This window comes from Cryptomeria japonica, unplaced genomic scaffold (genome assembly GCF_030272615.1).
Source record: "Cryptomeria japonica unplaced genomic scaffold, Sugi_1.0 HiC_scaffold_28, whole genome shotgun sequence".
NCBI lineage: Eukaryota > Viridiplantae > Streptophyta > Pinopsida > Cupressales > Cupressaceae > Cryptomeria > Cryptomeria japonica.
In genome coordinates, this window is record NW_026728850.1 from 740,074 (window position 1) to 760,156 (window position 20,083).

The 20,083-nt window shown below is 36.1% G+C and overlaps 1 protein-coding gene across 1 annotated transcript; it reads right to left on the bottom strand.

The window, feature by feature from the left end:
• Positions 1-1,019: 1,019 nt before the first annotated feature.
• LOC131861603 (phospholipase A1-Igamma1, chloroplastic-like) lies at positions 1,020-2,333 on the bottom strand. Its single transcript, XM_059214954.1, has one exon. It carries the CDS (start codon positions 2,331-2,333, stop codon positions 1,020-1,022), a length of 1,314 nt encoding a protein of 437 aa, XP_059070937.1.
• Between the last annotated feature and the right edge of the window lie 17,750 nt (positions 2,334-20,083).

Genomic DNA, 20,083 nt, shown 5'->3' on the forward strand with positions numbered 1-20,083 from the left:
GATATTGTATTATAGTTTCCTTGGATTATACATAATTGATTTCAAGGATTTGGTATTGAGCTCATGTAAAGCTCCTAACTTAAAATCATACACTTGTCATTCACGATTTAATCAAAAAATGAAATCAAGAATAAAAAATGCATCCTTTATATTTTGTTGATAGTTGATAAGATTGATTGGTAAAGAAGGAAGCTCAATATTTTCACCATCACAATTTAGTTCCTTATCAAGAAAGCTAACTTGATTCTTTGTAGTCCCTTATGTCTTCTTCAAGCTCTCATAAATTAAATGCAATGCCTCCCCATCATGGGGAAGTTGCGGCATTACCATAGTAGCCTCCACAATAATTGTCACATCCCTAGACAATCATTGTTTTAGAATTATAATGTGTTGGATGTATACTTGTATAATCTTAAAGTATGGGTGCAATTGAGCGACAATAAAATGTGCTAGTGTAGAGCTATATACCTAGAAACCAAATATTTGGTAATCTCATAATTATAGATAGTATGGCATGCATACATGCAATCCTCAACTAAAGTTCTCGGTAGATTTAGATAGCACTAGAACATTCATATTGTCACTAATTCTGAGGATTAGAGAAAGATTTGAGAACTTACCCTTGTTGACTATTTTTACAAATTTTGTATGAAGGTATTTTGGGCTACAACAGAGCTGAGGCGTATTATCTCTTGTTTAATAGCAATGTTCATAATTAAAATCAATACTGATTTACGCGTACTTTTATTATCTATCAGATTACTGATGACACGTGATTGTTTTCTATGACAATCAAAAGCTAATTTGTATCATCCACAGCTATGAACTCCTGCATAGTTGATTTCATTTCACGCTAAAGGTTAAGCTTTGAAGTTAAATTAATTCAATAATGAATGTGACAACATGTTAAATATATACATCCAGATAAAAAGAATAATTCAATAACCAACACAGTTGTGGTGACATTGCGGCGCAGAACGTTGGACGTTGATGTCATCTGGAGTTGAGTGAGACATGAATTATTCCTCTTCTGATGGCTGCGTCCATTTGCCATCTGGACCTTTAACGAGGCCCTTGTTCTGTTCCTGCCACCATTTTGGAGGAATTTCATATTTCTCGCGCAATAAATCACAGCTCTTATTAACCAGAGCATGATCTCTTCCACTCCAAGAAAACGGCTGCTTACTTCCAACATACCCGTCCAGTAAATGCAAGTAAAGCTCTAAATTATGAAAGTAGGCAAGATTATGGGTGTGCTGAATGAATGGAGAATGGTTGTGTAAAGGAAGCTCGAAGCCAACATGAAAGTATGTCCACGGAAGCCAATGCAGCAATTTGCTGAGGCATCCCACGTTCTCGTTCATACAAACTCCGGGCACTTTGGGAACCACGTCACGCTTGTTCACAAACCTCAGCACTTTCACTCCAATCTCCTCCACCCGTTTAGCAAACGCAAGATTTCCCACCCGGGGAGAGGCAAAAGCGAAGACGGTGACGGGAATTTGATGAAAATTATGCTTGGTGCAAAGCATTTGTTTGATATCATAAGCGCTCAAGGTTGCAAGAGCAGCTCCTAAGCTGTGTCCCGTAAATGTTATGCTTAAATTGTCCATCTCTTTTTCATAAACTTGAATCAATCGTTCTATCTCTGAGACTACCAAATCTCTGGTGCTGATGTTCACAGTGGCTCCTGCAGCGCCTTGACGGTGACGGACAGTTGAAGTATAGCAGCTCAGGAATCCTCTCTCAATTAGTACTCCATCCGCGAAATGATGCTCTTGGTTTTTGCCTGTCCTCTTGCATCTATAGGATAATCTTGTAGGTACAAGAATATCTCTCAGGTCTTCTATCCATTCTTCAGCAGTCTGAGTTCCTCTCCATGCAATCACTATGTCTCGTCGTCCAAGCCTTCTTATCTCATTTGGATCCGTGCAAACTGCAATAAAACCCAACCAAACACCTTGGTCTTTTGGTTTCTCACCAAAAACTTGATTTAACAGATTAGTATTGGCGTAAACATATTTAGTGACTTGGTAGCCACTTTCAGACATGCCCATCTTATTGAACAGATCTCTTTTACTGTGATAACATGTGCCGTAGTTTTTGGAGTAGCTTTTGCCATCAAATGCGTCGTAACAAAGCTGTGCCAAATTCCCATATCTGAGAGCTTCAGCTTTCAAATTGGGCACCATGGGATCAAGCAAACCATTCCAATTATGGGCACCTTGTATATCTCTCCATACGTCACATAGCTGAGGCTGCGTTGAGTTAGTTTGGGAACTGGGTAATAATACAGCATTATCTTCAAGCTGGGGCAATGGAAATACGGCCATTGATTGACTGATAGAAATTAAGGAATCAATCAAATAATTGTGTCTGATTTCTGGGATGTCAAACAATGATCGGCCAGACAAAGCGTTCGAGGATGAATACAAGGTTTAAGACGAGCACCTTATAAATAGAAAATCACGCACTACAATAGCAGACAATCACGCACTACAATAGCAGACAAAGTAGAATTTCAATCTTCCAACCTGAACTTCTTCTTGTTGACGAGAATTGGGCATATAAGGCTTTGACTTCCCTTGTTCTTCCCGCGTTGTTGTTTTCAAACCTAACGTTCAGACACTAGATTAATACTACAGTATTTATTCAAAGACTATAATCAGAAGGTGTCAAGCTCCCCCACACAGATTGCAATATATTTTTTCAGCCGCCTTCACATCATGTATCTCGTGAATTTCCATCGCCACACTCAGATTGTCTGGCCAGGGGTTCCTAACTTTCAAATTAGCAAAACCCATGACCGCTATTTCTTTGTATCAATGCAAACTGCGCATTTTCTAACATTTTAATATTTAAAAGGAAAGATCATAAATTTGTGTGTTAAGATCTTGTTTAGGTATAAAACTGGTATCAAAAAGTTTGACAGGGATTTCCTAATTTTCTTGAATGTAAAAGTGAACATTTTTCAAAGGGGCATTTGTAACTTGGGTAAGAACAAGCTATAAATAAACCGACAGAAATGTTGTTTATGTCAAGGTGTGGAAAGTAATTAAGGATGGACTCAGATCATGCGTGGTTTTAAGATAGACACATCTCACATGACACATGATATAAAAAAGATCCTTTTCGCTCCATTTTATCTAGGTTGATGTCAAATTTTGTGATTTTATATGTTGAAATCACATATTTTGATTGTGGTGTTTTATGTTTTAAAAAACATGTCTATGTTTGGATATCTGTGTTTACATTTATTGATGAAGTATTTGAGATATTTATAAGAGAACTCCATTAATTCAGTTTTATATCTTCCTACACATCTATTATTCGTTAACCCAACTCTAGATTAGGATTTTCTAAAAAAATGTGAAAAAATATCTAACTAATTCAAGTCAAGTGTTAACCTTGTATCATTTGTCACTTTCTTTATAATTTTTAAAATCTTTGTGAGCTTAAAATCTCATGTCCTTGTGTATATAAACTAGTTTGGAGGGCTAAAATTGCAACAAGTTTTACATAGTGGGTCCAAGAATTTGCTAATTTACACAAAATTGATCGACAATTGTTAGAAAATCAATCAAACATTGTGGCTCACCTTGAATTGCGAATAATATGGCAACTATATTTGATGGGTAGAAGTGTAGATCCCTTAGGGATTTGTATTGACTTTATGGAATCATTGTATTTTTTTTCTAAGTGTATCCTTTTGCTTGTGAAATCCAATAGAGAGGTCTATTTTAAAATCAATTTGTTGATCGATGGTCATCCCCAAACTTGCCATACTTAATACTTGCAAATGTGGTTGCAACTTTAGGTTTCCATCACCGATCATCTTGATTGCATTTTCAATCAAATAATTCATTTCCGCGGGATAGTAAATTATTCCTATAAAAATTGAAATACATATGAAAACTATTACGCAATGAATGTAAACTATAAAACTTTACCTTATGAAGCAGACATTGCAAATGAAGTTGAAACAATAATACCTATTTAACCATGTATAATTAATGTTGAAGATACAACATAGTTGTTTCCAAGATGAATTAATTTTTTGAAGTGTAATACATTTAGATAGGTTATACATATTTTTTGAATAATACATGTCAATTTTCTTGTTTTGATGTTTTACAACAAGATAATGTCTTATGGAAGTTTACACTCTACATAATTAGAAAGAATGAATGGTGGTGAGTAAAAAGGGATACAAAATATGAGCAATATTCTATACGACTTGTAAAATGCCAATAATCTAAAAATAACATTTATTTTTACAAACATAAATATAAATGTGGATTAGAATGAGTGAATTAAAGATTTTTTAGTTATTACTAAGCTAAAAAATTATAATGAATTTATGTAAAATGGTAATAATTATTGATATAAACATATAGTTCCTATTATTGGTTTAGTTATGATTGATTAAAGCAAGATAGGCCTGGACCTCTTACATAACCACTATAAAGAAGCTACTTGAAGACAGAGGACCAGAGGAGGTCATACGGGCCCCACTAGGTAAGGTTGAAGCCAAATGAAACTTATAAAGTCTTAGAATTAAACCCTGGTGAAGAGGGAGAGTGTTCTTGGAAACCACCGACTGAGATAAGGAGGAGCAAATCCATAATTTTTTAAAAAATTTAGCTCCTATTATTGGTGTAGTAAAAATATTAGTTAGAACTTTTATTATGTGCCAACAATTGTAAGTAATTCAAATGAAATGTGGGACGTAATTTGCAATTAATTAATTATTGCTAGTAGGTATGATCACTTGTAAATACATCTATCACTAATTGTTGGAGAACAGTAATAGAAATTTAAAATAGGAAGCAACTCAAGAAAAGAACAAAAACTTGAAATATAAAAAATAAAGTTATTATATTTTATTAATGTAAGCAGCTAGAGAGGTGGGAATGGCGGGAACAACTGGAGTGACTGGTTTGAATTCGAATGGAGCAGGAGCAGGAGCGGGAAGATTGGGTGATGAAGGTTTCGGAGGCTCCCACGTGATGTAATCCATGGGAGAAACAAAACCTAAAGCTTCTGATGGCAGTCTCAACGGGTTTTGGGATGGGGACACCTTGCCGGTACCAACAAAAGAAAAAACTGACTTTACTGTTTTACCTTGTGGTGGGGAGGGTCCCAGAAAGTTTGTGGAGAATCTTAGGAAACCGGGATCTCTAGACTGCAACAGAAAATGGTCTACTTTATTTGGGTCAAACCTCAAATGCAAGGCTATTGCGCCTCTTCCCCATAAAGTGGACCTGAAGTTTGGCTCTTGTTCAATTTCTATTCCAGATTGTATCGTGGAAAAGAATATGGCTAATCTGGCCCCTGTCCTGGTTGGCAAGTTTATTGGCCCTCGACCTAATATTGAAGCTGTTAGGGATTCGGTGTCTCGTAAATGGAAGGGAAAGGGTCAAATTGATGTGGTTGCCATGTCTAATGGTTTTTTCTCCTTCTCCTTTGCCTGTGAGGAGGACCTTCGATCTTTCTTAGCGGGTGGTCCCTGGATGTTAGGCAAATCATCGTTGGCTCTCAAGAAATGGGAACTAGGCTTTAACCCAAAGGAATGGGAATGTAATGAGGCCCCTATTTGGGTGCGGCTACCAAATTTTCCTATGGAGTTCTAGGGTGAAGAAATCTTTGCTGGGATTGTTGGATGCTTTGGTGAGCTCCTTTCAGTTGACCCAGTGACCTCTGCAAAGACGCGTCTAGTGTATGCTAGAATCTGTGTGAATGTTAAACAATCTGCTAATTTGCCAAAGGAGATTGGCCCCTTCTCTAAGCTGGGCAAATGGGTTTAGAAAGTCGAGTATGAATCTATTCCCTTTACTTGTTTCCATTGTAAAAAAGTTGGTCATTGGGCCAGGGAATGCCCTTCTAAGCCTATGCCTAAGAGGAGTTGGAAGAAGAAAAATGAGACAAAGGGGGTGGATTTGGTGGAGTCTCCGTCCTTAGATCCCACTCCATGTATGGATGGAATGAATAATATCCCATGTGTTCAGGTTGGTCCAGATCCAAATCCTTCAAACCTAGATCCCTTGAATGAGGGGGGGGGATGCAGAGGGAAGTTTGAAGCCTGAGGAGATTTCTAATGGGGATAAGTCTATGACGGAGGTTCATAGGGTTAAGGATCCTTGCATCCACCTTGTTGTTGATGTTGGGAATTTATTGGATTCAAACATTACTGATGATGTGACCCAGGATGATGATAATCCAAATCTGTTTATTGAGGTAAAAACTAAGCACAAAAAAAGGAACTCCCCAAATGGTCATTTATTAACACTGGTTTCTAGTGGTGTTAAGACTAGAAACAAACAAAAGGCGGATTGTGGATCTGATTTGAGGGTAGTGGGGAGGCCTCCCAATGCGATTAGTAGAGACAACAATAGTCAGTATTCCATTGTTTATGGAGTCCAAATAACACTACAAGACATGGGGATTGGTTCCCCCCATCTAGTCAAATGAAAGTCATTTCATGGAATATTAGGGGATTGAATCATTCCCACAAACATGATCTTCTATCCAACCTAGTTAGAGATCACAAGCTAGATATATTCTTGTTCAAGAAACCAAAATGCCTGGTTGTAGAGTGGAAAAGATCAAATTGGTTATTTTTAGAGATTGTGGAACTAGTTGTGCTAATGCTAATGGGGCTTATGGTGGTACTGCCACTTTGTGCAATCCTAGATGGCTTTTGGGTAAGGTTGTCTTTACTTCTCCTAATCACATTGCCACTAGATTTACTAGTCTATCTGATGGATCATCTTGGATCATTTCTAATATCTATGGTCCAAATGGGAAAAACGCTATAAAAATGCTCGGGTCCTGTATTATTAATGCTAGAATGGCTTTCCCAAATGGGAAATGGATTCTATTGGGGGATTTTAATACCCCATTATCTAGTATGGAAAAGGCTGATGGGATGCTTGTTTTGGAAGAAAGTAGGGAGGACTTGGTGGATATGATTAACTCTCTGTGTTTGTTAGACATTAATCTCCTTGGAGCTAAATTCACTTGTTCCAACAGAAGAAGTGGGGGGGGCCTCATCCAAGTCAGACTGGACAGAGGTATTATTTCTCCTGAGTGGATTCATAATGCTTCTTGTAGATTAAATGTGTTGTCTAGAATTGGGTCTAATCATTTCCCGATTTTTCTGATTATATCCCCTTTGACTGGGAGGAAGGCCTTCCCCTTAAGGTTTGAGAAGATGTGGCTTTTAGCTCTGGATATTTATGACAATATTTCTAAATGGTGGAATGTTGACATTCAGGGAACTGCAATGTTTAGAGTGGCTAATAAACTAGCCAATATTATTTCCAATATCCAACTTTGGAATAAAGTTTCCTTCAGCAATATTTTTTAGATAAAAGAAAACCTTAAGAAAGATTTGGATGATGTACAGTCTCAGATTCAAGATGTGGGGTATGATCCTATGGTTATGGATAAAGAAGTTGAGTTACTTACCAAGATTCATGATATCATCTCTAAGGAGGAGGAATTCTGGAATCAAAGGTCCAAAGATTTATGGCTCAAATCTGGTCACAAAAACATGAAGTTTTTTCATATGACTATCCTCAAACATAGGGCCTCAAACAAAATCAATAAAATTTTAGTGGATCATGGCTGGATTGATAAGCATGAGGAGTTAAACTAGGAAGCCATTATATATTTTTCCACTCTTCTTTCGGATGATGGCTGTCAGGATGTTAATGCTCAAGATGAGATCCTGTCGAAGTTTAGATGTACTGTTTCCCAAGACATGAATAAGGAGCTAACCATAATCCCATCTCATGATGAGGTTAGAGCTACAGACTTTTCCTGTGAAGGTAATAAAGTTCTTGGCCCTGACGGTTTCCCTATGTTTTTCAAACTTTTTGGCAGATTATTGGTTTGAATGTTGTGGATGCTGCTAGAGAGTTCTTTGGTTCCTGATCTCTTCTTAAGGAACTAAATGCTACCTTTTTTTGTCCTGATCCCTAAGAAACCTGATGCCTATTCCTTTCAGGACTTTAGACCCATTAGTTTATGTAACTCGATCTATAAAATCTTTAACAAGATCATTGTGTTTAGGCTTAAAAATTTGCTGCATTCTTTGATTTCGAAGCATCAGAATGGTTTCGTACCTGGTAGACAGATTTTGGATTCTATTATTGTTGTCCATGAGAATATCCATTCTTTAAGAAATCGGGCTTCTTGTTGAAGTTGGATCTTCTCAAATCTTATGATCAGGTCAATTGGATTTTTTTGTTTAAAGTGCTTCAATCCTTTGGTTTTGGTAACCATTTCATCTAGCTTGTCAATCAGTGTGTTACCACTCCCAAATTTTAGGTTTTGGTCAATGGTTCGATGTCTGTTTGTTTTTGGCGTCATGGGGTATTAGACAAGGGGATCCTCTCTCCCCGTTTCTCTTTATTCTGATGAGTGAAGCTTTCGAAAAAACTATCCAGAGAGATGTTAGGAAGAGCAATTTGAGGGGTTTACAACCTTCTTCCCAAGCTACTATTTGCTCCCACCATCAATTTGTTGATGATACACTACTGATGGGGGAAAGTTTGATTAAAGAAGCAAATACTATTAAAGCTATCCTAGATACTTATGAGAAAGGATCGGGGAAAAAAGTCAGTCTGTCTAAAAGCTCCATTTTCTTCATGAATACTTCTGAGAATAGAAAAATGAAGATTGCCAATATTTTGGGCTGCAAAATGGGTGTTCTCCCTTATTCATATTTGGGTCTGCCCTTGTGTGTGGGACCTACCTCGGACTCCTTCTGGTCTAGTCTGATTGATAGATTTCAAATGAAGCTGGCTGCTTGGAAAGGAGCTTTGTTAAGCCAAGCGGGTAAACTTCAATTAATTAAGGCTTTTCTTCAGAACCTTCCCCTGTATGCTATGAGTCTATTTAAAATCCTGGCCAAATTTGCTGATAGAATGAAAGTATACAAAAGAAATTGCTTTGGTCAGGTTCTAAATCCAAGAGTAGGCTTCATTTGTTCACCTGGGATCAGGTTTGTTTGCCTAGAAATAGAGGAGGCCTGGATATCAGACATCTAAGAGACTTTAATAGAGCTTTAATGGCTAAGTAGCTATGGAGATGTTTAAAGGAGAACAATGAATTGATCGATATTTTCAAGGACTAATACCAAATTCATGATTTCCAAAGAATGTTGGAAAATTATTCCCTCCCGACTTCTATCTCTCATATTTGGAATAATTTCTTCAGATCCTCTTTCATTATTTCTCACGGAAGCCGATGGGTTCTAGAAAATGGTAGAAATATAAGGTTTTGGGATGATTGGTGGACAGGAGAGGGGCCTTTGTCTAATTCAGTGTGGGCTTCATAATTCAAAGAGAAATGCATTAATCTCATTGCAACTTGGGTTGCAGATTATATGAGTAATGGAGTTTGGGTGGACCTTAGAACCTTGGATGCTTCTTTGGCTGCTTTGTACTCTTGGCTGAACCTGATCATCATTCCATCCTTTGGTGGAAGATGTGGCTATATGGAATGGTTCTACCTCGGGGCATTTTTTGGTGACAGATGCTTTCTGAATCATCACCAAGTCTTTTTCTCCTCCCCCCTTTTGGGCTAGAGCTTGGAATAAACTCTCAATTCCTAAAGTTAATATATTCTTCTGGTTATTCATGCAAAATAAGATCTCTACCATTGATAATCTCTATAAACGTGGGATCCCCATTAGTAATAGATGTTTTTTATGTAAAGAAGAAGCAAAAAATGTTGATCATCTGCTCTTACATTGCTCCTATGCTAGGGACATCTAGGCCTTCTTTTTCAACCCGTGGAATATTATTTGGGTCCCCCCCTGATTCTATTCAGAACTTTTGGTTCCAATGGAAGTGCCCTTATGACAACCATGCGATTGGTATTCTATGGAACTTATCCCTACCTTATATTGCTTGGGGTTTGTGGAAGGAAATAAATAATAAGGTTTTCAAAGATATGGAGTCCATTGCTCTTGTGGTGGCTATTAGAATAAGGAATGCTATTAAGGATAATTTTCTTAATTACTATCGTAGTGGGAAAAATGATCCTGGACTCTTGAGTCTAGCCAGGAGTAATGGGATACTATCAAGCGGTGGTAGATATGCTGGAATATATCGATCTCTATTTATAAAATTAAACATACCAAAGAGAATGTTTCTTGGAATCCATCCCTTCTAGGGTGGATCAAAATTAATATCGACGGGGTGGCCAAAGGAAATCCTGGGATGACTGGCTATGGGGGAGTGGCGAGGAACCATTTGGCTTCTCTAGTCTCTACGGTGGTGCTCCCTTTTGGGCACCACAACTAATGATTTTGTGGAGGCCAATGCCTCCTACATAGGACTACGCATGGCGAGCAAGGAGGGGTTCAAACGGGTCTGGCTAGAAAGTGACTCGCTTAACATTGTCAAATGCATTAAGGGATGTACGGTGCCTATGTGGACTATTTCAAACTTAATCAAGGATTGCCTTGAAATGATAGCCGACCTGCAGTATTTCAAGATATCGCACATTTTTCAAGAAGGAAAAAACTTGCAGATCATTTGGCCAACTTGGAGGTGGGTAACGTTGTGGTTAAATGGTGGAGAGGAGAGGAAAATTTCCTGAAAACTCTGTGCGACCTTGCAAGAAATGATGTCAAGATCTTCGGCCTTTCCAATGAAGTTAATAATGAAAGATTATGATGGAATGGGAACCGTTGGGGTGGTAGTTTGAATTATTACCACTTTGAGAAGTTTTAGAACTTTCAGTTTTCCCTATTTCTGGTTTGCTTTCCTCCTAGTTTTTTTGGAGCCTTGTTGTCTAATTTGCTCAAGCTAGAGAATGAGAGGTGAAAAGAATAGATTTGAACCCACAACCTATGATAAGTGGCAGAAGAATAAGGAGGCTCGGGAGGAAATTTCTGATAGTGGGATGGTGCCCTTTTTGGAGAGACTGCATGGTCATTCTGCCATTGTTACAGAAAGCTTTGTTAAAGGTTGGAAGAAGGGTGTGCTGTCTGTCTTTGGTGCGGAGTTTCAAGTCAATGAAAACCTGGCTGCCACTGTTACTGGTCTGGATATGAAAGGCATAAAATTCTATAGAGACAAGAAGTTGGGTGAGGAGGCTATTGATCCTTTTATGATAAGGAAAAGGAAAGAAAAAGGGTTACGAAAATGGCAGATGGTGGCTATAATAGAAAAGAGATGATCTCCCTCTAGGCTAATATGACATAATTCATCATGAGGTACATCACCTTGGATGGTAGATATGCTAGCATTTTATCACACCATTTTAATATCTTAAATCATTTTAGGCATCGTAGATTTATTTCCATACCTTTTTATTTGGTTTCATCCTTGGAGAATAGTTTAGTTAAACATTTTGAAAACAAGGATAACCCTGTGATTCATGAAGGCCTTATCTTGTTGATTATGGAATACGCCCAAGATCATGAAGTGAAACCCTCCCCCAAGGATAGAACCCACATTTCCTCCTCTAACCCTGATGTGCAGTTGGTCTCTGACACGAAGATGGATGAGGATGATAGTGGTACTGCCATGGATTGGCGTGATATCAAGGATACGAAGGACCCTGAGTATAGACCAAAGAAAGAAGGGGAGCAGAAAGTAAGTTCAAATCTGGTAGCAGGAAAATGCAAGACCTGGAACCACCCACCAAAAAGATAACAATATTAACCAAATATAGTGAATCCAAGGTCCTAGACCACGAGATTAGGTTGGACATCCCTATCAATGTGGATGATGAAAAATAGGGGTTTGTGAATAAGGAAAATAAAAGTGATAAAAAGGAGGAGAGGGTGCTGGGAAATCTGCTTTTGGAGACTACCAGAAGTCGGGAGAACTAATGGAAGTGGGTGGATAAGGATATTGGATCCCTAAAAGATGGGATTAAAGGAATTGTCGAGACTTTCACAAAATTCTGTGGGCCCAGTAAAACTGAGAAGATCATGAGTATGATCCGGAAAATTTATCAGGATGTGGAAACTATGAAGGTTGACCATGAGCGCAAACTTGAGAAGCTAGAAGAGGATGTGAGTGAGATCAAGGAAAACCTAAACAATCTGGTCGAAATCAGTAGTCAGGTGATGAACAATAGTGCTGATGGTTTGAAAAAAATTAATTTCATGATGACTGATTATAGAACCAGGACCATCGCCAGTGACCCTCCCTTGGGGGAAAAGTAGAAAAAAGAATGCCTTAGAGGGTGGATAGAGTGTTGTTGGTGGGAAGACTCTCTCAGGTCCTTGCACTAGAACAAGGAGCCAAAGCCAGGACTCCGGAACCTCCAGATTCATCATGGAGGATTTGGAAAAAATTAATAAGAGGATTATTCAGAAAAAAACTGAATTGATGCACTCTCTTAGTTGATTGCTTTTCCCTATTTTTTGGTTCAGCTATTTTGGTTTTTTGGCTTTCGATCTGTGTGGGGTTTGTCCCCTGTTTGTCTTAGTTTTACTGTCTAATTGGCTGCTGGCCTTGGTCTGTAATACTCTGGGTTTCAGGTCCCTATAAAACCAGTTTATCTTCATCAAAAACAATTGTAGCTACAACTATTCATGCTAAATGGAAACCTTAAAACTATTATAATATTATATACTATATACATAGTTTTGAAGCATAAGTTTGTTACATGTTATTCAAGTAAATCTTAAACACAAGTTCAATGTAAGGAGAACTTCCTTTTCCATACTACTCATCAGCATGATTTTCTCATAGGAAAGTGTAATTTAGAAAACCAAATTTTCATAAGTTGTACGCAGATCATTTAGTGTTTCTTCCATCAATTGAACTTCACAGGCCTACACATTGTGTAATCCAAACAAGTTTTTTTTTTCTTGTTTTATTAGGTCAAGGCAAATAAGTGAAACATTACTCATAAAATATTGAATTCTTAATTTATTTATTCAATTGATTGATGGGGATGAGTCACTTGATAGTGTAGTGTAGTAGATTGTACACCTTTTTTATCGCTCACATTAGACCCACTTTGGTGGTTATATCTAGTTAATAGCCGATTGTGCTTAGTTTAGGGACCTTTTCCAAAAACTAGGTGGAATCCCCTTCTCACGACCTCTCTTCTAGCCTACATTTTTTTCTAAAAGGGTGTCTAGAGCCCCTTTCCTTTGACTATAGCACCTAATGGACCTGTCCAAGCATTTTGGCCCCAAATTTTGAATTACAACGGTCAACTTCATAAGTAGCGATAAAGAAATCCTTGATATCGTCCTTCCCTAAAAGTAACCAGGACAACTTTATTTTTCTATAAAATGGATAGAGTAATCATGACAAATTTATAGCCATATTAATAAATATGATAGACATAAGCGTAATCTAGAAAAAAATTCATTACTTACAAGAATGCTTAAATGCATATGTAACATAAAATATTTTCTTACAATTAATGATTATCTAAGGCAATTGGAAAAATTTAAGTTGCAATGGTAAAGATGATGTAAATATAGAAAGACATACATGTACCCAACAATTATTTTGGAATTATATGCTGGAATTTTTTGGTTGAGATAAAGTTGATCTCATGGTTAAAGAAAAAGTGCCAAAGATAGTGAAAATAATATCACAATAAAATAGGAGACTTGGTTAAAGGTAGCTTTAAACTATTAAGGTAGGAAACTTCAACATTTTTCATAAATTAAATGAACTCTTCAATCACAATAATTGACATTCAGTTATTGAATAAGCTTGAGAATTAGAATAAATGATGGGTTTATAATTCAAATCATCCATATTATAAAAGAAACTCAAATTTTTATTTTTACTACACACCAAAATAAGATTAAAGTGATAACTTTAAAGTGAAAGGGTGTAAAGTATAGATCATTAAACTTGTATTATGATTGAAAAAATTAATTACAATATTTGTTTGAATTTAGTTAGAATAAATAATGGGTGTGTTATTTAAATCATCCATATTATAGAAACAACTGAAATGTCTCATTCTATTGCACACAACATAGGGTTAAAGCGAGAAATTTAATGTGAAAGGGTTTAAAGTATAGATTGAGAAACTTGTATTATGACTAAAAAAAAGTTATATAAAGTTAACTTATAACATCTCTTCATGAAACATAAGAGAAAACAATGTAAGACTTTGATGAAATAAGTTAAACAACTTCCAACAATTTATTTATGTGAAAGGGGTCATACAAGTTCAGTTCTTGGTAAACCACATAGGGAACTACAATAATACCATACTACGTATGATTCATATGGTTTTGAAATGCACAACGGATAATAGGAGCATTGCCCTCTCAATAATAATCATCACAATACATTTCCCGTAGGAAACTACCAAATCCAAATAATTCCATGCATGTTACATGAAACTTAATTACAATTTATTCCATTTCCCTGAATTCAAACTCTTTGATATCACATGTACAAGATCTTGTTACTTCTACTTGTTCAACAGTCTGACTACAATTAAGCGAAAGAGAATGTGCAAAATTTTGGATGTCTATTTCATTAAACCCACTCCATTTCACAAACACATTTGTGCCAATCGATGGTAATGAAGCATTGACTTCTAAATCACTACTTGAAATCAATTATTTGAATTTGTTGTTGAGGATTTGTAATGACCTAAAAAAACTAATAAAAATGTTAATTATGGAGGAGAAAATTGTTGAGATTTTTTCCAATCTTTGATTATTGATAAGGACAAATATTTTTGTGCACTAATTATTCTTTGTCCTAATTATCATAACATTTTTTTGTTTTCTAATATGAATTATAAATAGTAAGCATGAATTTAATCTTTTAACAATGAATCAAATAATTAATTTCATATTTTAATATTGAATAAATAATCTACATGGTCACATCTAGAAGTAAAATATTTAAATCGAATCACATATTTAAGTGTAAACAAAAGGTATTTAAGAAATACAATAATGTCCAAATTAAATAAATCAAATATTGGAAATAGGAATTAGTTTACAAATTTATTAGAAGTTAGGATAATGTAAGGTGCAGTAGATATTACAAATAGAAACACATAAATAAATTGGAATAAATACAAATTACTATCGAGAGTCATTTAAATAAATAAAAAGGAAGTGCTTTAGTTTGAATAAACAAACAATATAAAAAAATTCAAGTTAAGAAACATCATATATATTTCCCATTTGTAAAATAAATGAAAGATTGACAGACAACTCCACGTTAAGTATTGAATATTAAACCTACAAAATGATTTTTTTAAATATAGTTGGTTTAAAAAAATAAACATGTTTTAAAATACACAATCATATATACATTAATCATTGTACATTAGAGATAAAATTTCAAAAATAATTGGTTTGAAAATCTGTACATGTTTTAAAAGACATAATAATAAGCAACCCCATTTGAAAAAGTTTAATACATAAAATTGATTATTGGAGAATAGATACCTAATACTTTAGCTTTCCAAAAAATAATTACAATTTAGAAATCAAATCAAATTTACACTTCAAAAATGGTAAGCATATCAAAATGGGACTAAGAATGCTATAATATAAATATCAACAAGTTTCTCTTACTAAACATGCCTTAGTATTGAGAGAACACGATTGAAATACATTTAATACCTTATGTGTTATAAATTCAACTAATGTAATAAATTTACTTTTCCACAAACATTGTCAATTTTCTATAGCACGTTATGTTTTTTCTTACATATTTTGCTATTTACAGTATTGAAGCAAGAAATGAGATTAAATTGCAAATCACCATCTTAAACAATTACTAAGCAGTAATAATACTACATGGGTATCTGGCCTCAAAACTAAAAGAGTTCATAAATATTTCCACAAGAAGATTGAAATTTTCATAACAAGAAATCATTAACAAAGCAAGAAAAAATAGAAATGTCACAAATCTTGTATGAAAAATATTTTTAAGTGCCTAGGGATCAAGATTCAGTGACATCACATAGCTAGTATGGAAAAAAAAAATCATATCATCCTACCTGCACAGAATTCAACAAAAAAGAAATTACAATGCAAGTCTTTATCTCCACTAGGATCAAATCTATGTATTGGGCTATAGCTTGAATATTAGATATCCTACTTCCCTAAGTATGAAAACATTGGAGCCATTTCCTAGCTATATAATGAGACAAATCACAATTATACTTAACTATGAGCGATAACTAAAATTCATTAGAACAAACAAATTATAAAAAAGATTGAAATAGGAAGAAATAATCAAAAAATAAAAAATCTTTCTTAATAAACCTTGGACCAAGCTTCCAAAAATTCCTTGCCTATTAAATAACAAATTCACTATCTACATAATGTTCTAAACACTTAACTAAACATATTAAACACACCACAACACATTGAAATTATCATATCAACCAAAGCCCCGAATAAACTGAATTGAAAAAAATTATTTGCTGAAACTAGTGAACAACAAAACCCACCCCATTTCAAATAAAAGTTTAGAGTCATAGTTCAAATTATATAATTTGTACTTCCCTTTAAGCACTTAAAGTTATAAGCATATCTTACCTATAGAAAAACAAGTCACCTTTGTAGTTAACTTAAAAAATAATTTAGGTGTGCAACAAAACATTTTCATTTGGGAAAAGTAATCAAGATTTAATGAATCTTTCTTCTTCGACATTCAAAAGTTCTAGGAAATCAAAATTTGAAAACATTAGAAACCTAATAATAACAATTTCATCTCTCTCAAAAATCTTCAATTACCTAGCTGAACGATAAAACATGTAAAATTTTAAAATTATATTCTCCTTCTCCCCAACAATAAAATGACTAGTGGTTTTAAGTCAATGCCTTGTTCGTCTTCTTGAGCTTGCAATTGTTATCATGTGATGAATATTACTAGTTTCCTATTACAAATCGCTTACAAACTATGTGGTATTCTCCTACTTAGTTCAGGAATTCCTTCAACTATAATACTCTAACTAACAACAACTAATCAAAATAGAGTAAAAAACATCAATCAAAATATGAACAAAGATTAGCTTTTAAAAATTATATAATGCAAAGAGATCAAGCTTCGAACGCATTGCATGTCATGCCTAATGGGTGTAAATTAGAGTTTTTTTAATATGACACAATTTAGGAAAATGCATTCACCCAACATGGTAGATGACCAAAACAGTAAATACCAAATTAGAAACAAGTACATACCCATCATTTGTTAAAATTTATCAACTATTTTAATTAGAGACTAAAAATTGACTAATGTTGATCAACAAGTGAAGCGAAAAGTTTTCAATGTAATGTTTGTATTTTAATTACATTTTAAATTTAATTTTCAACTAAAGAAATGTTAATACTAAAAAATTATTAGTAGATTAATCCAAGTCCAATAGTAATTCAAATTATGAGTCTCTAATTATAAAAAAACATACAATCTATTTCTGGTAGACTTCTTAGAAAATTTTTAGCCAAATTGTGTGCTTTCTGTGAGATTTCTTGTGATAAATTATGTTACTATTTGGAATACTTTGAGAGATTGAAGGAAAAAATGGGATGGAGGTCCAACATTGAGCCCATTATAAAGAAACCATATGGCATAAAAAAAAAAAGAATAAGGTGTTGGTGTAAATAATTATTCATCTTGGATATTGTTACACTTACTTAAGTTTACTTAGGAAATGCATTTCATAATAGTTTGGGTATGAGACACTTGGGTGTTTGTGCCACATTGGGATAGTGTGTGTAGGAGAAATTCCACCTTTTATGGTGTTGATCTTGTTGTTACACTCCACATTCAGTGGGTGATCCACCTCATGTGGACTATTATATTATTTCTCCTACCTACCCACACCTATTTCCTACCTACCCTTGTTTCTTATTGAGCCACATGTCATGTTTGTGTGCTCACATATCCCTAGCCTTGCCTATATAAGCAAGCTCATCTACATTGTATGTAAATTGATATTATTGATCATTTTCTATTGATGAGAATACAGTTTATTCTTGTCCTATATTGTGTCTCTATTTTGAACATTTCATTGAGCTCTTGATCTTGGCAAAATCTCACATGGTATCAGAGCCATTGGGGCTTCATTGATTCATCTTGAAGAGGCATTATTGCGATGTCAAGAGGTAGATCTGAAGAGAAGCATCTTTTGGAGGCGTCCTAGACCAGATCCGACCCTGCCATTGCGTCTAGAAGGATGTTTCCATGAATTTTGGTTATAAAGTCGGCCTATTTTGACCCCCCCTGTGACCTGCCATACCCTGCAGGTCTGCAGCACCGGTCCACATCGCCCGTGCCGCCGCCACCTCTGGTGTCCTCAGTGGCGGCCCCTTCCTCTCATCGGCCACCTCGGCTTTCATCCTCCCATCTATCGCTGTCAGCACTGACCGTCCCATCCTCGCCACGCTCCGCCCCTGCCTGTACCAGCCACCGCCTGTGCCGATACCCGCCATCCCCGTCGCCGCCGTCGGGACCACTTCTCCTCTTCGGCAACCACAGCCCCATCCCGCCGGCCGGGACATAGACTCCATCGGCCCCTCGACTCCGGCCGCTCCCTCCGTCGGCGACCACCAAAACAGGCGGCCCCGCGTCCGCCACTGGCCCGCGGGTAAAACCCGTACGCACAGTCATCCACCACGTCATCTGCCATGTAGAGCTGACCCACACCGCCCAGTGAGCAAATCCGTACGGTACGGCCTGCACAGTCAACAGTCCTTATAGTACGGACGCCCAGACAGTGGGGAGGCAAAGTTTTTGCGACGGTCATACAGCCGTCAAATTTAACACAGTGAATTGCTGACATCAGCGCCACGTCATCATTTTTCAAAAATTTTGCAGGCCCCTCTCATTGAGTTTTTTGATTTTGCAGTTCAACTTCAAATGGCCATAACTTGCGCATTTTTGCTCCTTTTTGGGTGCAATTTTTTTTGAAATGGGCTAGAATTTCATGCTCTCCATAGTGGTTAGGGGCTAGACATATTCACTTAACCGTTGTCTAACGAATCATTTGAATATTTAAGATACAGGTTAGGGGTTTCTGCCCCTCCAATAGAGACTTGATTGATGAAGTTTGTCATCAGTCAGACATGTATTATCAGAGACATTATTCATTTTGGCACTAATGAGTGGTGCTAGTACTCAGGGGGAGTAGTGAACTTTGAGATTCAAAGGTTTATATCATTGCTTTGATATTTTTGTCAGATTTTTGGCATTGATATCAAAGGGGGAGTGATAGTAATGTGAAAAATCATTCCGAACCTTACAAAGATATCATTCATTGGGGGAGAGCTATTGATCGTTGGTTGTCTTCCACAGGGTGAGACTTGTTTGGAATCTCTTGGTACTTAGATGTTTTTCACCTCTAGTGTTGCCATTAATTCCAAAAGGGGGAGATTGTTGGCATTATGGATGAATTGATTATGTGTTGCATTGATGTACATTTTGTCATTGATGTCAACACTAGCTGATATGGATGGTTACCGACAGACAAGTTTTGGTTACCGATAGAAGATCTAGTGTTACCGAAAGAAGAGATTATCTGTTGACACTTCCGACATGTTTGGATCAGTGAAGTATATTGGATTTTATGAGTTATATGCTCCATGAACATGTTTTGGTCAGTTGGTATTGGCTTGGTAATTGGATGTTATCATACACTTTGGTAAACCCTTACCAACACTAGTTTAAGGCTTTACCGACAGAGCTTTCATTGAGGAATTGTGACATGATGCATAATTGGTGTAGGTGCAACTTCTTCATGGACTTCAGGATGCTGAAGATGTTCTTTGATCATGCTTCAAATGCTTGAAGATATTGCTTTGGCATGGTGGACCCAGAATAGGTCTGGTACCTATCTAGGTTATGGATCGGTATCATGCTATCGTGTACTCTACATGTTACCAGGATGATTCGAGATGATTTATGGATTTGTTATTATTGTTTTGGTCTTAAGCCGACATGGCATATCATTGTAAATGGAATTATGTAATGATATTATTGTAATATCTTTAGGTGGCTGACCTAATTGGTTTAGGCCTTAAGGTTTGTATAAATAAGAGGTAGAAACTCTTTGTAAAGTATCATGGTTATTGAAAAGGTCATGATCAAGGAATGTAATG

Coding starts and splice junctions, on each gene's coding strand:
- LOC131861603 (XM_059214954.1), bottom strand. CDS start 2,333: ATGGCCGTATTTCCATTGCCCCAGCTTGAAGATAATGCTGTATTATTA.